This window comes from Boleophthalmus pectinirostris, unplaced genomic scaffold (genome assembly GCF_026225935.1).
Source record: "Boleophthalmus pectinirostris isolate CB_2022bp ecotype Guang Dong unplaced genomic scaffold, ASM2622593v1 HiC_scaffold_16, whole genome shotgun sequence".
Lineage (NCBI taxonomy): Eukaryota > Metazoa > Chordata > Actinopteri > Gobiiformes > Gobiidae > Boleophthalmus > Boleophthalmus pectinirostris.
In genome coordinates this window covers 15,709,945-15,723,808 of record NW_026571095.1, presented here as the reverse complement: position 1 = coordinate 15,723,808, position 13,864 = coordinate 15,709,945, and the positions used below count along the sequence as shown (strand labels likewise).

General features: G+C 36.4%; 2 protein-coding genes and 1 pseudogene across 2 annotated transcripts; 1 reads left to right on the top strand and 2 right to left on the bottom strand.

The window, feature by feature from the left end:
- Positions 1-2,509: 2,509 nt before the first annotated feature.
- LOC110157164 (eotaxin-like) lies at positions 2,510-3,129 on the bottom strand. Its single transcript, XM_020921436.2, has 3 exons — positions 2,976-3,129; positions 2,771-2,879; positions 2,510-2,694 (listed from the first exon to the last, which is right to left on the bottom strand). The coding sequence occupies exons 1-3, from the start codon at positions 3,040-3,042 to the stop codon at positions 2,559-2,561; spliced, it is 312 nt and encodes a 103-aa protein (XP_020777095.1). The 5' UTR covers positions 3,043-3,129; the 3' UTR covers positions 2,510-2,558.
- Positions 3,130-4,662: 1,533 nt separating this feature from the next.
- LOC129408438 (5S ribosomal RNA) lies at positions 4,663-4,780 on the top strand (annotated as a pseudogene).
- Positions 4,781-7,502: 2,722 nt separating this feature from the next.
- On the bottom strand, positions 7,503-8,871 carry LOC110159906 (C-C motif chemokine 19-like). The gene is made up of 4 exons (XM_020924504.2): positions 8,733-8,871; positions 8,196-8,316; positions 7,918-7,995; positions 7,503-7,801 (listed from the first exon to the last, which is right to left on the bottom strand). Exons 1-4 carry the CDS (start codon positions 8,806-8,808, stop codon positions 7,657-7,659), a joined length of 420 nt encoding a protein of 139 aa, XP_020780163.2. The 5' UTR covers positions 8,809-8,871; the 3' UTR covers positions 7,503-7,656.
- Positions 8,872-13,864: the final 4,993 nt, after the last annotated feature.

Below are 13,864 nucleotides of genomic sequence, written 5' to 3'. Positions count from 1 at the left end.
TTGGAGTGGTGAAAACTTGTGAAAACATTGCCTTTAATAGAGAGCAGAAACCTATGAACAGAATAACAAGATGTTGTAGAAGATGTTTAACATATAATGGTACTGTTTCTGTCATTTTAGTGAGTTTGAAACAGTGGCTATGATCTCTGTTGGTAACTGTGGTGGTCTGAAAGGTCCTCACACTTAAACCTCTTAAATTCCATTCAGTTTCAGACTGAGTCCACCAATCTGTGAAAACACCTCAGTTTTTCCTGAGCTCCACACAGAGGAATATTCACACAACCCACAATACTGGTGAGTGGGTACAGTGCAACTAAACTGCAAAGTGCAAGTTAATGTAGGCAAATGTTGAAAGCTTGGCTATAAAGCATAAATCCTCTCCACTCAGTACTCAGGTCAGTTTATTGTATGATATCATGTTTAATTACGCACACTTTAAATGAAGCACGCAACAGCTCTAATGGAGCGCTGTCAATACATGAAGGGGGGAAAACCCATTGCATTGTGGTTCACATAATACCTCAAACTACTCATCGAGTACCACATGTCCCCCAACTGCTGCTACTTCACCTTCCTCTGCAGCAACAGTCGTGGAAATACATGTGTGTGTGTGCATGTGTGTGTGTGTGTGTGTGTGTGTGTGTGTGTGTGTGTGTGCATGTATGTGTGTGTGCATGTGTGTGCATGTTTAATGAAGGTACCAAAACTTCCACCTGGACAATATGATTCATGATGATCTTAAAGGTGCATTGTGTAACCTTTCTTTTGGAGGGTTCGTCACCTGCTTTTTTCTGTGGATATGTTATTGCTCTGGAATGTTTCACAGTTCTACCTTACATTTATTAAATTACTGGTGATTTTATTGTTCAAAAAGAGACATTCTGATTGAGAGCGGGGATGCCTCTCCGCTGATCTAAACTGTAACTTGGTCTGGTTTGGTCTCCATGAAGATAGAAAGGTTTAATACCATACTGTTAAACATCCCAGACACCACAATAACATTTCCATGGAGAAAAGCAATTGGTGGATCCTCCACCAGAAAAGTTACACAATACACCTTTAAGATGTCCATGCTGGCCACGACAACATATCTACATACATTGTTGAACCTCAAAGTTACTTTTTATACATAACTGAAATTATATTGTCTGTAAAGTACTATCTACAAAAGAGAATGAAAATGTTGCCTTCTTAATTATTCCTTACACCATCAAGGGCACATATTTCTTTGAAGGGAAAATTGTTGCATCTGTTTGTCTGTAATTATGTATATTATTGTATATAATATATGTATAATATTACATCCACAATTACAAATTACTCACACATCTTCTCGCACCTTACTTAGTGGTACTGAATGAAGAATAAGGAGAAAGAGTAACACACCACATAAATCTTTCTTGAAGTGCAGATGCAGGAGCAAAGCATGAAAAATTCAAACAAAGCATAGCATTGAAATCTAAAATTGTTTTCTAATTTAAAATGGCTTCTGCAACCTGAAAATGCTTTGTGTGAATTATCAAACTAAAGCAACCTTTTGAATCTAGAAAAATCATTATACAAGACTAGTCTTATTTCACCTTTTTCTTTAAGTACATAAAACAACTATTTGTAGTGCAACTTTGTTTTAATTTTTCAACTGTGTGTGTGTGTGTCATAAGATCATAAAAGCAACTTACATTTTTGTACACATTTTAAACCAGGTCAAGTATTCAAATAATACATAACATGTGTTTTAGTTGCTTGAATAAAGGACATCATGCACAAAACTGCAGAAACAAGCTTTCCTGTTCTACATGCGCCAGAGAACATCCAAAAGTTCTCCACATCTATAAATCACAAAATCAACCCAAATGGGAAAGTTCTGGAAGAAACCAAGAAGCTGATTTGATTCCCAGTGCAGCAGTATACTCAAGTTATGTTATGACTACCACAAATGGGGCCGGGAATACCAGCACTTCATTTGATAGAATGAAAACTATGGACATGCAACGAGACCTATCAGACCTGTCTCTTCAGGAACTGTGGAAAGGCAACTTATGAAGTTACCTTGGACTAACTGGATTTACAATAGGAAATGGAAATGCCAGCATACGAGAGAAAGTGGAAGAAAATTAAACAGTGGCAGCTAAAAAGACAGTGATGTAACATCTTGTGAAAGAATGTTTTTTTTTTTTTTTTTTTTTTTTTTTTTTTTAAATAGGTGGCCTATGTGGCCTGATTATTCTTTGTGTGGAAGCTGTAGGGGGTTGAGGCCATACAGTTTTTTGACCGTGTGATCTGGATATATTGTGTAATCTTCAGTTATGGAATCTGCATCTACAATTAAACCTCATAATCAATATTCTGTAAGTTTGGACATTGAATCTTTCAGTTTTCATCTTAGACACATGAGTCAAGCTAAAGCCACACAGCCCTCACAGCTACAGTGGCAGACTGGAGTTAAACTGCCACTACAAGTACATAATATAGAAACTGAACAAAAATGACAAATGATAATGTGCAATTTTTTATTTAATTACAGAAATACAAAGGGCATAGGAAAATAACAAACATGGTCAAAGCTTGTAATAGTCTCGCAGACGAGAGCCTTTTCTGTATTTGACTGTTTTGTTGTCCAGGTGTTTCATGGTGGTTTTTGTCCAATCACTTTTTGGATTTGCACATATTCTTTTGTCTTTCAGTGTGACGAATCTGTTGGAAATATGGGTATAATATTAAGCATGTTATATTCAATGTACAGCTAAATACAACAAATATTTATACTTACACAACTACATGCAGAGGACAAACAGTGCGAGTCTGTTTGTAATACCTCTTCAACCTGTTTGGGTGAGGCTGGGTTTTGGAAATGTAGCGACAGCACTTCTGCATTCTACCTATATTAGACAAAGACAGTATTAAATCACTGAAACATAAATCTGTTCATCTGGAAAACTAACAAGGACTGTACCAATAGCCAAAAGAAATCTTACTTTGTGCCGTGATGACAACAACAAAAGTGGCTACAAATATAAGCAAAACAATCATGCGCCTTGCCATGGTGTGACTGTAACTGCTGCACGTACAGCTGTGCACATTTATACCAAGTTAGCTCAGCACCCACTCGTTCACATGGATGGAAAGAAGAATTCAAGTTCCTCCTCTGACATGTCACCAACAGCCTGCAGCTCTGCACACAACTCTGCACACAGATCTGTGACACACGGGGGTCTGAGGCTGACAAGTTCCACCAACTCAGGAAGTGGCTATTTCAACAATGATTACATTATAGTGTAATGCAATGGAAAACAAAAAGTAAATGCAACCAAGCAGAGCAAATGCATGTGACTTTCATATTCCTAAAATCTATGAAATATATAAACATGAAATCCAGCTGTATTGTCAAAGGTGGGTAATGTTCAGTTACTCAAGTACATTTACTTTTACAGAATCCTTTTACTGAAAAAATCTTCCACAGAGTAACAGTATATAGTACTCTTTTTTGACTGCAGGTTTTTGGTTTCTCTTTCCACCATGAGTAAGTCTACAAGTGACTTTTTATGTTGATAAATGAACTGGAGTCTTATTTGTGTCTACTGTTGTTTTGTATCTTATTTTTTATTCATGCCCTTATATATATTTTATTTACTTTATCATAGCTTTATATGGTCCATACCACAAAAGCAAGTTCATAGTTAGTGAATCCTGTCTGTGACAATGGCAATAAAACTTCTGATTCTAATAAACAATACATACATGTAAATCTGCTTTAAGTTTTTGATCTGTAAAAAAAAAAAAAAAAAAAAAAAAGAACAACTTGTGGAAATGAAAACTCTGGTACATATGGGGTATTGGGGCTTTTAGAAATGAGGTAGAGGGCAGTTAGTGCTTAAAGAGCTTAGAAGGGGGGAAAGTTTAAATTTGTGCTCTTACAGTTTGTACTCATACATACAACACATATTCGCACCTCTCGGTTCTTCTCTGTTTCAAAAGTGTGATCGGCTGACACTTTCCCTGATGACTCATAACAGAAGGCTACTCTTAGCCTTTGTGTGCTTTCACTTCTGACTACAAACTGTGGTCATCACATATTATTATGGTTTCCTACGTTTGTCTTATTTAACCTTTTAATGTGCTATACTATCACTATATTTAGATTTCCCCCAGATAGTTTGTAAGTCGACTGTTCCTTTAGTAGCCACTAGATGGCGACCTGTACAACCAAAAATGAAAGTAATTGATTAACATGTGGAAAATCATTAGCACGACCACGTGGCTCTAAAAAAAAAGTGCGATTGTTTCTCAGGCTATCGTCTAATAATCTACGAGTATCTTTGCATTTTTAGAATCTTTGACACCTGATACGTGTAATATACCGATTACAATGGTCGGTGTCTTTCATTTTATCGTAATAAAAGCAAAGGATTGTGGTTATTCACTTGTAGTGAGTGAAGCTGCGTGAAAGCTGACCATCCCAACGAACGAGATCTTTCAGGTGAAACACTGCTCGGTACAGTAAACCATAGATTGTGTACATCAAACACATATTTCGAAGCAAAAAATGCCAGAGGAAATTGAGACATTTTAGGGAGAAATTCCAGCAAATTTTGACTTAACCAACTAGGCCTTATAGTTACCAGAGGTTTTGTGGACAACGGTCAAAAGAATACAGTAAATTTAGTTTGTGGCCATACCTGCTTGTCAAAGCCTGATCCCGTCAGATCTCAGAAGCTAAGCAAGGCTGGGCCTGGTTAGTACTTGAATGGAAGACCACAGGGAAAATCAGATGCTACAGTGGGGCTCCAGAGGCAAAAAACTTGTGTCCATTGTGTCCATAAGCAAGGTACTTCACCCACATTGCCTAGTATGAAAGTTGGAGTGAGCATAAGTGATGGTGGTGGTCAGAAGGGCTGATGGCGCAGATTGGCAGCCTTGCTTCTGTCAGTCTGTCCCAGGGCAGATGCGGCTATTATAGTAGTTTGCCACCACTGAGTTGGAGTGAATGAACAATGAACTGTAAAGCACTTTAGGCATCTTGAAAGGCACGATATAAATGCAATGATTGATTGATTAATTGTCTTTTCACGTTTAGAATCACATTATTTTGTCTTATAGATATTAGCACACTTAAAACTTGAAAAAAAAAAATAGAAAGTTGAAAAACTTGAAAGTGACAGTACTCATTATCACTTTTGCTCTGACGACATTCCTGCTGTCCATATTTGGTTGGACAGTTTTGGCAGATTCCTTCCTCTTTCTGCTCCTGTCTTGATGCAACAAGTTTCTTGGTCTTTCCTGTTCAATACTGCTGACCTAAGAATAAATTTAGCACATGGTGTCAATTACAATATATGAATACCCATTTTTTATTTTTAATCTGTCTACAACCTGTTAAATACAGAACCTTATTAAAACTCCAGGCATGCAATGGAAAACTGTCACGATTAAAACAATTGAAGACATGTAAGCTTAGTATTTAGGGTTTTTTTTCTCTCTTGGAATAAGAAGCCCACTGACATTTTTCCTGTCAATTCCCCAATATTGTAAGACACAGATTCTCACACATAGCTGCTCAAACAACAATGAATAACAATGAAAACAATTAAAATAGATACCTGTACATATTTGGATGGAAGATGGATGCTACTATGTACAGTAACTCGTTTTATTGTTCCATTTAATTGGTAGACACACCTATTAACTCTGTATTATCAAAACTGACTCTTGTGAGTTTTAAGTCATATTATAATGTTGCTACCTCCTCAAAAACATACCTGGAGTTGTGTCTTCTTTTATTCACATATGTCTGAGTAACCCTTTACTATTGTCTGTCTCCAAAACTCAAAATGCTCTGTTCCGCCTTGTAATGTCATGAAGCGTGAATTTTCAAGTTAACAGCTACTTTTACCTTTTGTTCAGTAGAGATTGAAAATTCCAGGGCTGAAATTATCCAGATGATTCTAGTGAAGGTGTTAGGAGTTTAAAAACTAGTACTTTCTCTTTGAAAGAAGAAGCCTAAATGCAGGGTTTGTGTGTTAAACATGTGAATGAAACAAAACACAAGTCCAGGTATGTTTGTGATGGGGAAAACACATTCTAAGAGATCATAATATAGCGTAATATGGGCCTTTTAAGATAATTTATTCACAAGCTCATTTATAACTCTCTAAGGCCTAACCACTGTTCCCACATGTAGTATTGTTAATAAATATGTATAGAAGGTGTGGGATAACGCTCTCTGTGAAGTTTTCACAATTATGTTCTTTTTGGAGATGGAATACATTTAGATTTTCTAAGAGTCATCGCTGCTTTTGGCTAAACATTTTTTTATTTTTTTCATTTTTCATTTTGTGTTTGGGCTGTATAAATAGGGCTGTATAAAGATGGATACTACAATAGGGCTGCATCCGGTAGGCCTGTCACGATTTTTACTGTATCAGTGCTCAAGATATGAAAGCTGGAACAATATACTGTATTTTTTAGAAAAAACGTTCCCAATACGATAAGTTTTAAACCGTTAAACATTGAATTAATGAATGTACTCATCAGAATGCACTGGTACAGTTGACCACACAAATCCGGTATCTGATGGGGCAGTAGTTTCTGATTAAAATGATTTCTTGAATTTGTAAGGAAATAACTGTTGCATCACTCTGCTCAGGAATTGTCTTTTGCAATAATTTGGAAGACACCGTAAGATTTTCCCGGTTCCTCTTTTTGTGGTATAAATGTAGACCATTTGAACAAGGGAGGCCAGTACTTTCTCCTGCCACAGCACCCAAACGAACACCAGAGACAGCCCTTACAAACCAAGCAATGGACATGTGCAGCAGAAAACTTCAACTCTTTGCCATTTTCGCTGGAGTCCTGACGATCATCACAATATCGTCCGGTAAGTGAAATTTGATACTACTTCATCTATTCTAGTTTTGGACATTTTAAGTAATATTTTCCATCTCACCTTTATAGCACAAAAGATAACCAGCTGCTGCACAGAGGCCAGCATTGCCGATGTGACTGCTCCTATCGTCGGTTACAGGTTCCAGAGGAAGAACTCTCCATGTGTCCGTGCTGTGATGTAAGGACCAAACTTTACCTATTGTTTAAAGGGAAATATATCTGACAAAATGTATCTCAGAAACACTTCAATAGCAATGTTTTCCTTGTTCAGATTTGAGACCACAGAAGGTGAGATCTGCAGCCACTGGAAACAGAGCTGGGTGATTAGCAAGATTAAAGAGCTAGAGTAAGTATATAGACAAGGCTAATATGTATGTTGTATGCATGTATTTCAAATACTGACCTGTGCTTATCTCTGTACAGTGAGCTCCGCAAAGCCAAGAAGAACTCTACTGTAACAGCAAGCCCATAGAAGAAAAAACACTTTTGTCTATTTTTTAAAAAGATGGCTTAACTTAATTATTTAAAAGTGAATAATGTTAAATATTTATTATTTATTAAGTTGTATTTATTCAAATTACCACTGTCTTTCTTTTGCTTGTAAATAAATACACTTACATTTTATTAAATATGTTTTTGTCAAATTTAATTGAAACTGATGTCATAGATTTATAGCTGAGCAATCTTGCCATCTAGTGGAGGCCAAAAGGAGTGCACTTTAGCAGAAACAATGGTTTCAGTTCAGTGTACAACAGGAAACTTTAGATGAACTTGTCAAACCAAAGCCTCAAAGCTGCTTGAATTATAGAAAGATTCTGTGATGTTTTGGGAGCTTTCGGTGGTACTGAAAGAACTTCTGCTGCTGCGAGCAACCGGGCTCTCTTTAATATCTTTAGTAGCCAACTTCTTAAGACGTTCACTGTGAAGAGAGGGAAATAAATAAATAATATATATATATATATATATATATATATATATATATATATATATATATATATATATATATATATATATATATATTACTTGATACATTACCTTAGCATGTTCAAAATTCTTCGCACCCACGCATCTCTTATGTCTGCACATATCTTGTTCTTTTTCACTGTTTCAAAACTAAACAACAACAATAAATTAGATAATAATGATACCTGACATTTTAAGACAATAAAACAGCATTATGTTGGGCACACAATGATAATAAAACATATATTCTATACGTAGGTTATTTGGTTATTTAATAATATATTAAATTGTAAGCATTTTATTAGTTTATATCGTTAACATAAACTTTATGTGAGTAAGTATCTTCTTACATGATGGCATCAAGGTCACAGTTCTCCTGTGCGCTCTGTGTCTTCACCCCTATGATCCGGTGAAAAGGGACAGGGCTCCGGGTGTAGCTCATACAACATCCTTGAGCACCAGGTACAGAGACTGCAGCACACAAGTACATGCACATGTAATGATCTTTAGATATCCATGTTATACTAACATTTCAGATCAAAAAAGAGCACAGGACAAGTTCAAGAACAGCAGCAGTAGCAAAATAAAAAGGCCAAAAATGTATCAATCATATTCAAGATAAATGAGCATTTCAAAAGTATTTAAAAAAACAAACAAACTAAGAAACACAGAAACACATGTAATGGAAATATCTAATACTTTAAATAATAAAAACTAAGGCTACACAACTGTTATTACTAATATACAGTTAAGTGACTATGAGTATGGCTATGTACCATCTACGTACATCATTGACCACAATAAATACTTATTGTCCACACTATTGATTCCTTATTATAATATTACAGTATATAATATTAGATATGATGCCTGGAGGGAAATCTCACCTTTTTCTCGGGCTGAGTCAGTCTGTGTCAGGCAGAGGAGAATGGTCGTCGCGGTGATGATACTCATGGGAGACATGTTTAAATCAAAGAGAACTATCACAGACGTGCTCTGTATTTATACTGTTCGCCGCTCCACGGGTTTTTCACGGTGGGTCCTAAATTGAGGACAGGAAGCCTGATATTACATCATGGAAGTGATGTACTCATTTCGCTCATAAAGTTATCCTAAATGATTATTACACTATGTACGGTGCATTTTCAATGTAACCTTTGGGAGGTTTTGGCAGAAATTAATTCTTGACTTTTCATTTTCTTAAACACATCTATAGTTGGCCATAGAAGACAGATTTTAGTTGTAGATTAATACATTATTTGTGTGATGATATACATTGAATAAACTATTATCAATAGAATAAGAAAAGAGGCGGGAAAAATAAATAAACTTAAGTATAGCCCTCGTCCTTTCTTATTCTGTTGTCCCAAAACTTCAAAATATAGCTTGACGCCTTTGTCTTATCATTTTTATCTTATCAGCAGTTCTGATATTGTGGTGAAAGCGATGAGGTGAGATAGGTTTCACACCTCACACCCCGGTGGTGGTTTGGCCTATTTAGTCTGCAGAAAGCTGACGGCTCCAGATGTAGCTGACCTAGAAAGGCATTGCCTACTGTACATTCTGAAAACCTGTGCACCATCTGCAAATAAATACAGGGGTTTAGTACCTAGATCATTACACTTTAATACATATTAGAAAGTACAAAAGAACAACAACAACACAGACTGCTTTAAATATGATCAAATCAAACACATGCTGTAACATGTGAGATACAGATACTCTAGGCCAAATAAAAGTGGTAGAGTGTGTTATTCTGACTCTTTAGTTTTTGCCTGGTACTGGGAGTGTGGGTGTGTACTTCTTAGCAAAATATTTTTTCCTATGTTTAAACCTTTGCCGCCGTATAAATGGAAATTCTCATATATAAATACCTTGATTCACATGTTAAAGCAAAGCTTGAGAACTGCACCGCAGCTCTGTATTTATGTTATATATATTTATAATTTAATATGTTAAATAAATAAATATAAATATAAATAAATATAATTCACAATATGTATTATACAAGATAAACATCCCCAAATACAGTTCTTTTGATATGTTTTATTACTGGATAAAGTAAAAATGAGAGTGATATTTAATTTTAATAAAATAAAAAAAGAAAAGTTGGTTAACCTCACCTAATCAGATTGAGTGAAAACCACCAGCAGAGTTTTTTACATAGACATTGGCTTCTTCCCACAAGACTTTCATATGTAATATCACTCTCAATTTGAATCATCTAATGTGGGTCCTCCTCGAATCCTCCTCTCCTCCCACACATCTTAATTTAGCACCACACCATCTGATGTCCTGTCATCAAAGCCTGCTACCAGCCTTAACGCTAGCAGCCAGACGGGGGCGATGTTAGAACAGGCCGCTCTCCTCTGGGATATTGAGCTGGACATAACAAAGAATGCTGATTAAACGGGTTTAAGGCCTCAGTGTCCATATAAATCCAAAGTGAAGATACTTTGTGACAACTCAGATTAACCAGAGTGAATTAGAGCATTTAGCAGTGAAGCAATTGTCACAACACATCTCCTTCATGAACATAAGGACTGTGAAATCTTGCATGGCTGTGTGTCAACAATACATAGTTGGATCTGCCAAAAATACATTTGCAAAAACATAAATGCTGTTACCTATTGTGAGAACTATTTCACGAATAATATCATGTTTGCTGTAAGATAAGGGCTGTTGTTTTATTCATTTCGCGCTCTCAATGGTCAATATAAACAAAAGTCACAAACAAACTAACAAAGATTATTCAGTTGAAGCTGTGGATGTCTTATTGAACACCGATCTCTTGCTATTTTTACTACTTATTTTGAATTTATTATTACCATTTATATTTAGAGTCTTTGTTATTATGTTTTGCTGTGAGCTACTGTGTCCAAATAATTTCCCTAGTGGATCATTAAAGTTTGTCTAAGTTTAAGATGGAGAGTGTAAGGTTCTAAAAGTTGTGATAAACCATTAAACAATTTTATAGTATTAGCGTTTAGCATACATATATTTTTAGTTTGCAGATACTGACTCGATGCATGTTTATTATTAGAAAAAACTCTACTAAGCAAATCTCAAATCACAAATTCACATCAAACTCTCGTTAGGTTTTATATCTCTTGTGTTTCTCGTCTACCCACATCTATTGTGTGACCTGCAGCTGCTGATAAAACAAAGGTAAAGCGATTAACAAGACAATAGTGTGGTGAGACGCCTAATTCCCACTAATCCTGAGGAAATCGCATGGCCTCATCACTGACATGCTGTTTGGTGTGAGCCTGGTAATGTTACACAATACACTTTTCCTCAGAGTCGGATGAAAGCTTTAATAGACTGCTCTTGTGTTTGAGAGTGATATCAAATTTTAGTGTTATCGTTAGAAACTAAACAGCACAATGTGGTTATTTGCAATTATTGACATCACTATCAAACAGCAGTGAATTTCCTTCAGTTTCTTTCATTCAAATTGTCAGGTACCTTTCCATTCTTCAAATATGGGACCAGCTTCATGAAAACTCTCAGAATAAAAAAGTTAAATTATTGTAGCACAAAGAGAGTACTGAGGAAAAGTGTTTCACATTCAGGTTTATGTTTTTAGAGTGTTAGAGTTATTATTTTTTTAGTTTCTATTATAAATAAACCAAATCATCTTGACAAGCCTTTTTGAGATCTAATGAAAATCCATGCCCTATGCTGGTACTGTTTTTGGTCTCTTGCACTTAAATTTACTCACTTTTATTTTGGGTAGACCTAAATACTCAAGATTTTTGTAATGTAAATTTTACAGTAGAAATATAATTTAGTAAAACTTAATAAAAATAACTCTTTGATAATTTTTTTTTTTACTTTTGTTGCGATTGGCGCTGTCATTTGGTCCTTTTGTGTGATGCATTGATGTAGTGCCTTGTTTATGCCACAAAATAACCAAGCATGATGAGATGACTGAAAGCAGTTTTTCAGTGTTCTTCTTTATTTTTCACACTATGCTCAGTAAGAATTTAGAGTACAAAAGTGGAGCTATTAAAAATCCCCTTAAAATATTTTGTTCCAGCATTAAGCCTACCACAGCACTTTTCCAAGGCTCTAGCTTAACCATTACACCTTGTCTTTTTTTTTTTTTTTTTTTTTTGCTTCTTCTTGCACCTGTTTCAGAGCGTGGAGATAAATGTTTGTCCCTGTTTCCTTGTTGTAGCAGTTTGCAAAATGTAGTGCCATTTGCATGAGGGTGGGAGTGAGGCAGACCCTTCCTCCTCCGGGCCCCCCTGTTTCCACTGTGTTTTAGACTCTCCTTTTGGGGGGTTGAAGGCAAAGGGAGGGGGTCAGTATTGAGTTGTCCACCCACTCGAGGCACCCCCTGGTCACCTGCGTGGGTGTGGACCAAACAAAAAAAGGATAGGAAACACACCACAAGGAAAAGGGAGCAAAGATTTCTACCTGTTTATGCGCTAAAATATTGACCAGCATAGATTTTGCAAAGACACATGGATGGGCGAAGATGTGAGACGATTTCATTGAGAAAAAATAAATTACATGCAGTACTGAACATGTATTTTACTTCTATTATAGAGTACCCTTGTGATTTATATGCATGGTAACACAATGGAAAGACGCACATAAGCAAGAACAAAACCACTTCCTAACCCCAAATGTCAAGCGTGGCAAAAAAAGCTTTAAATGAGTCGAAACTTCCCCGGCTCTACGGAAAAGTGCCTCCATAAAAGCCATCCACAACAAAGGCAGCAATGGAGGCTGGTGAAACGCAACCACTCTCAAAAAACACTTGGCAGTGGAGTGATCTTAAAAAATAGTGTAGTTTATCATAATTAGCACCGTTCCAGACTGTCAGACCTGTAAGGGAAGCCAAACAATGCATGGCGCTTTACTTTATAGGAGACTTACGGCTAATGGCTTGATGTATAGTTATAAGAGCCCAGTAGGTTTGGTTCCTCACTTGCGCTCCTCCTACATCCCATCTGCCCTGTGTCCAGAGTGTGGGTGACTGCTGAACTAACTCATGGGGGGGAGGTACGAAATGATTACAGAAAATACTAACAAAACTTGTGATGTAACACTTCAACATCTTCAGACTCGTTCCATGCTAAACATGAAAAGAGCAAAATATAGAATTGGACCTCAGCGACTTTTGGGAGTGCCCAGAGGTAGTGGAGTCTGGCAGCACTAACTGGATAGAGTCAGCCAATAGAGGTGAGGAAAACAGCGAGGAAAAAGATAGAAAGCGGAGTATTTTTAGGGTGGTCTGTTATCTGCGGTGATGAGGGCATGCGTGTCACTGCAGGGTCAACAGCGCTGAAGGGAAAAATTCTACAAAGCTCAGCGGTGAGAGTTGGTGAGCAGGAAGAGCTGTACAGTGCATGGCCTACGCTGCACAAAGCTAAACAGTGACTAACCACATGCACAGGAAGACACTTCACTTTCTCATAAGCAAACGTCATAGAAATCATACACAACCAGCCTGATTGAATAATGTGAAAAGGTCATTTTAGATCAATAAAATCATCCCTCATCTGTGAGTTTTGCGAACGATAGCAATTTTGGTAAAGGTGGAGAATAGGCATGAACATTAATCTTGGTTTGACACATCAGCTTGACTGACCTAGTGTAGGTGTACGCCTTACCTCAAGCCAGTTTTATTTTGTGCACCAAATATAAGCACCATAATTGTCAAAAATATACATAGAAATATCTAAATATTGTACAACATCCATTTAAAAAATAAAAATAAAAAAAATAATAATATGGAAATTAGGGGAAAAAAAAATAGAGGACATCAAAGCCCACACTCATGGACAATTTCCAAATCAATATAGTGCTTAGACGTAGAAACAAAGTGGGAGTTTCTTGTTCCTTATTTTGTATTATATATTATATATAAATAGAAAACTGAAGGCCATTAAAATCCTGTTCATTATTGCTTCTTGGACTACACTGTGGACACACGTGCCTTTGGATGTTTTGCTAACTCAAGAAAATCCTCTTTACTGTACACCTTTTCTGTCTCTCTTTTCTC

Excerpts from the sequence above, each read along its gene's own strand:
- LOC110157164 (XM_020921436.2), bottom strand. The coding sequence starts at position 3,042 with ATGGCAAGGCGCATGATTGTTTTGCTTATATTTGTAGCCACTTTTGTT. Across the intron at positions 2,880-2,975 it reads TGTTGTCATCACGGCACAAA|GTAGAATGCAGAAGTGCTGT; the intron begins GTAAGATTTCTT and ends TGTCTAATATAG. Across the intron at positions 2,695-2,770 it reads TGTCCTCTGCATGTAGTTGT|ATTCGTCACACTGAAAGACA; the intron begins GTAAGTATAAAT and ends TATTTCCAACAG.
- LOC110159906 (XM_020924504.2), bottom strand. The coding sequence starts at position 8,808 with ATGTCTCCCATGAGTATCATCACCGCGACGACCATTCTCCTCTGCCTG. Across the intron at positions 8,317-8,732 it reads TGACTCAGCCCGAGAAAAAG|TCTCTGTACCTGGTGCTCAA; the intron begins GTGAGATTTCCC and ends TGTGTGCTGCAG. Across the intron at positions 7,996-8,195 it reads TGTGACCTTGATGCCATCAT|TTTTGAAACAGTGAAAAAGA; the intron begins GTAAGAAGATAC and ends GTTGTTGTTTAG.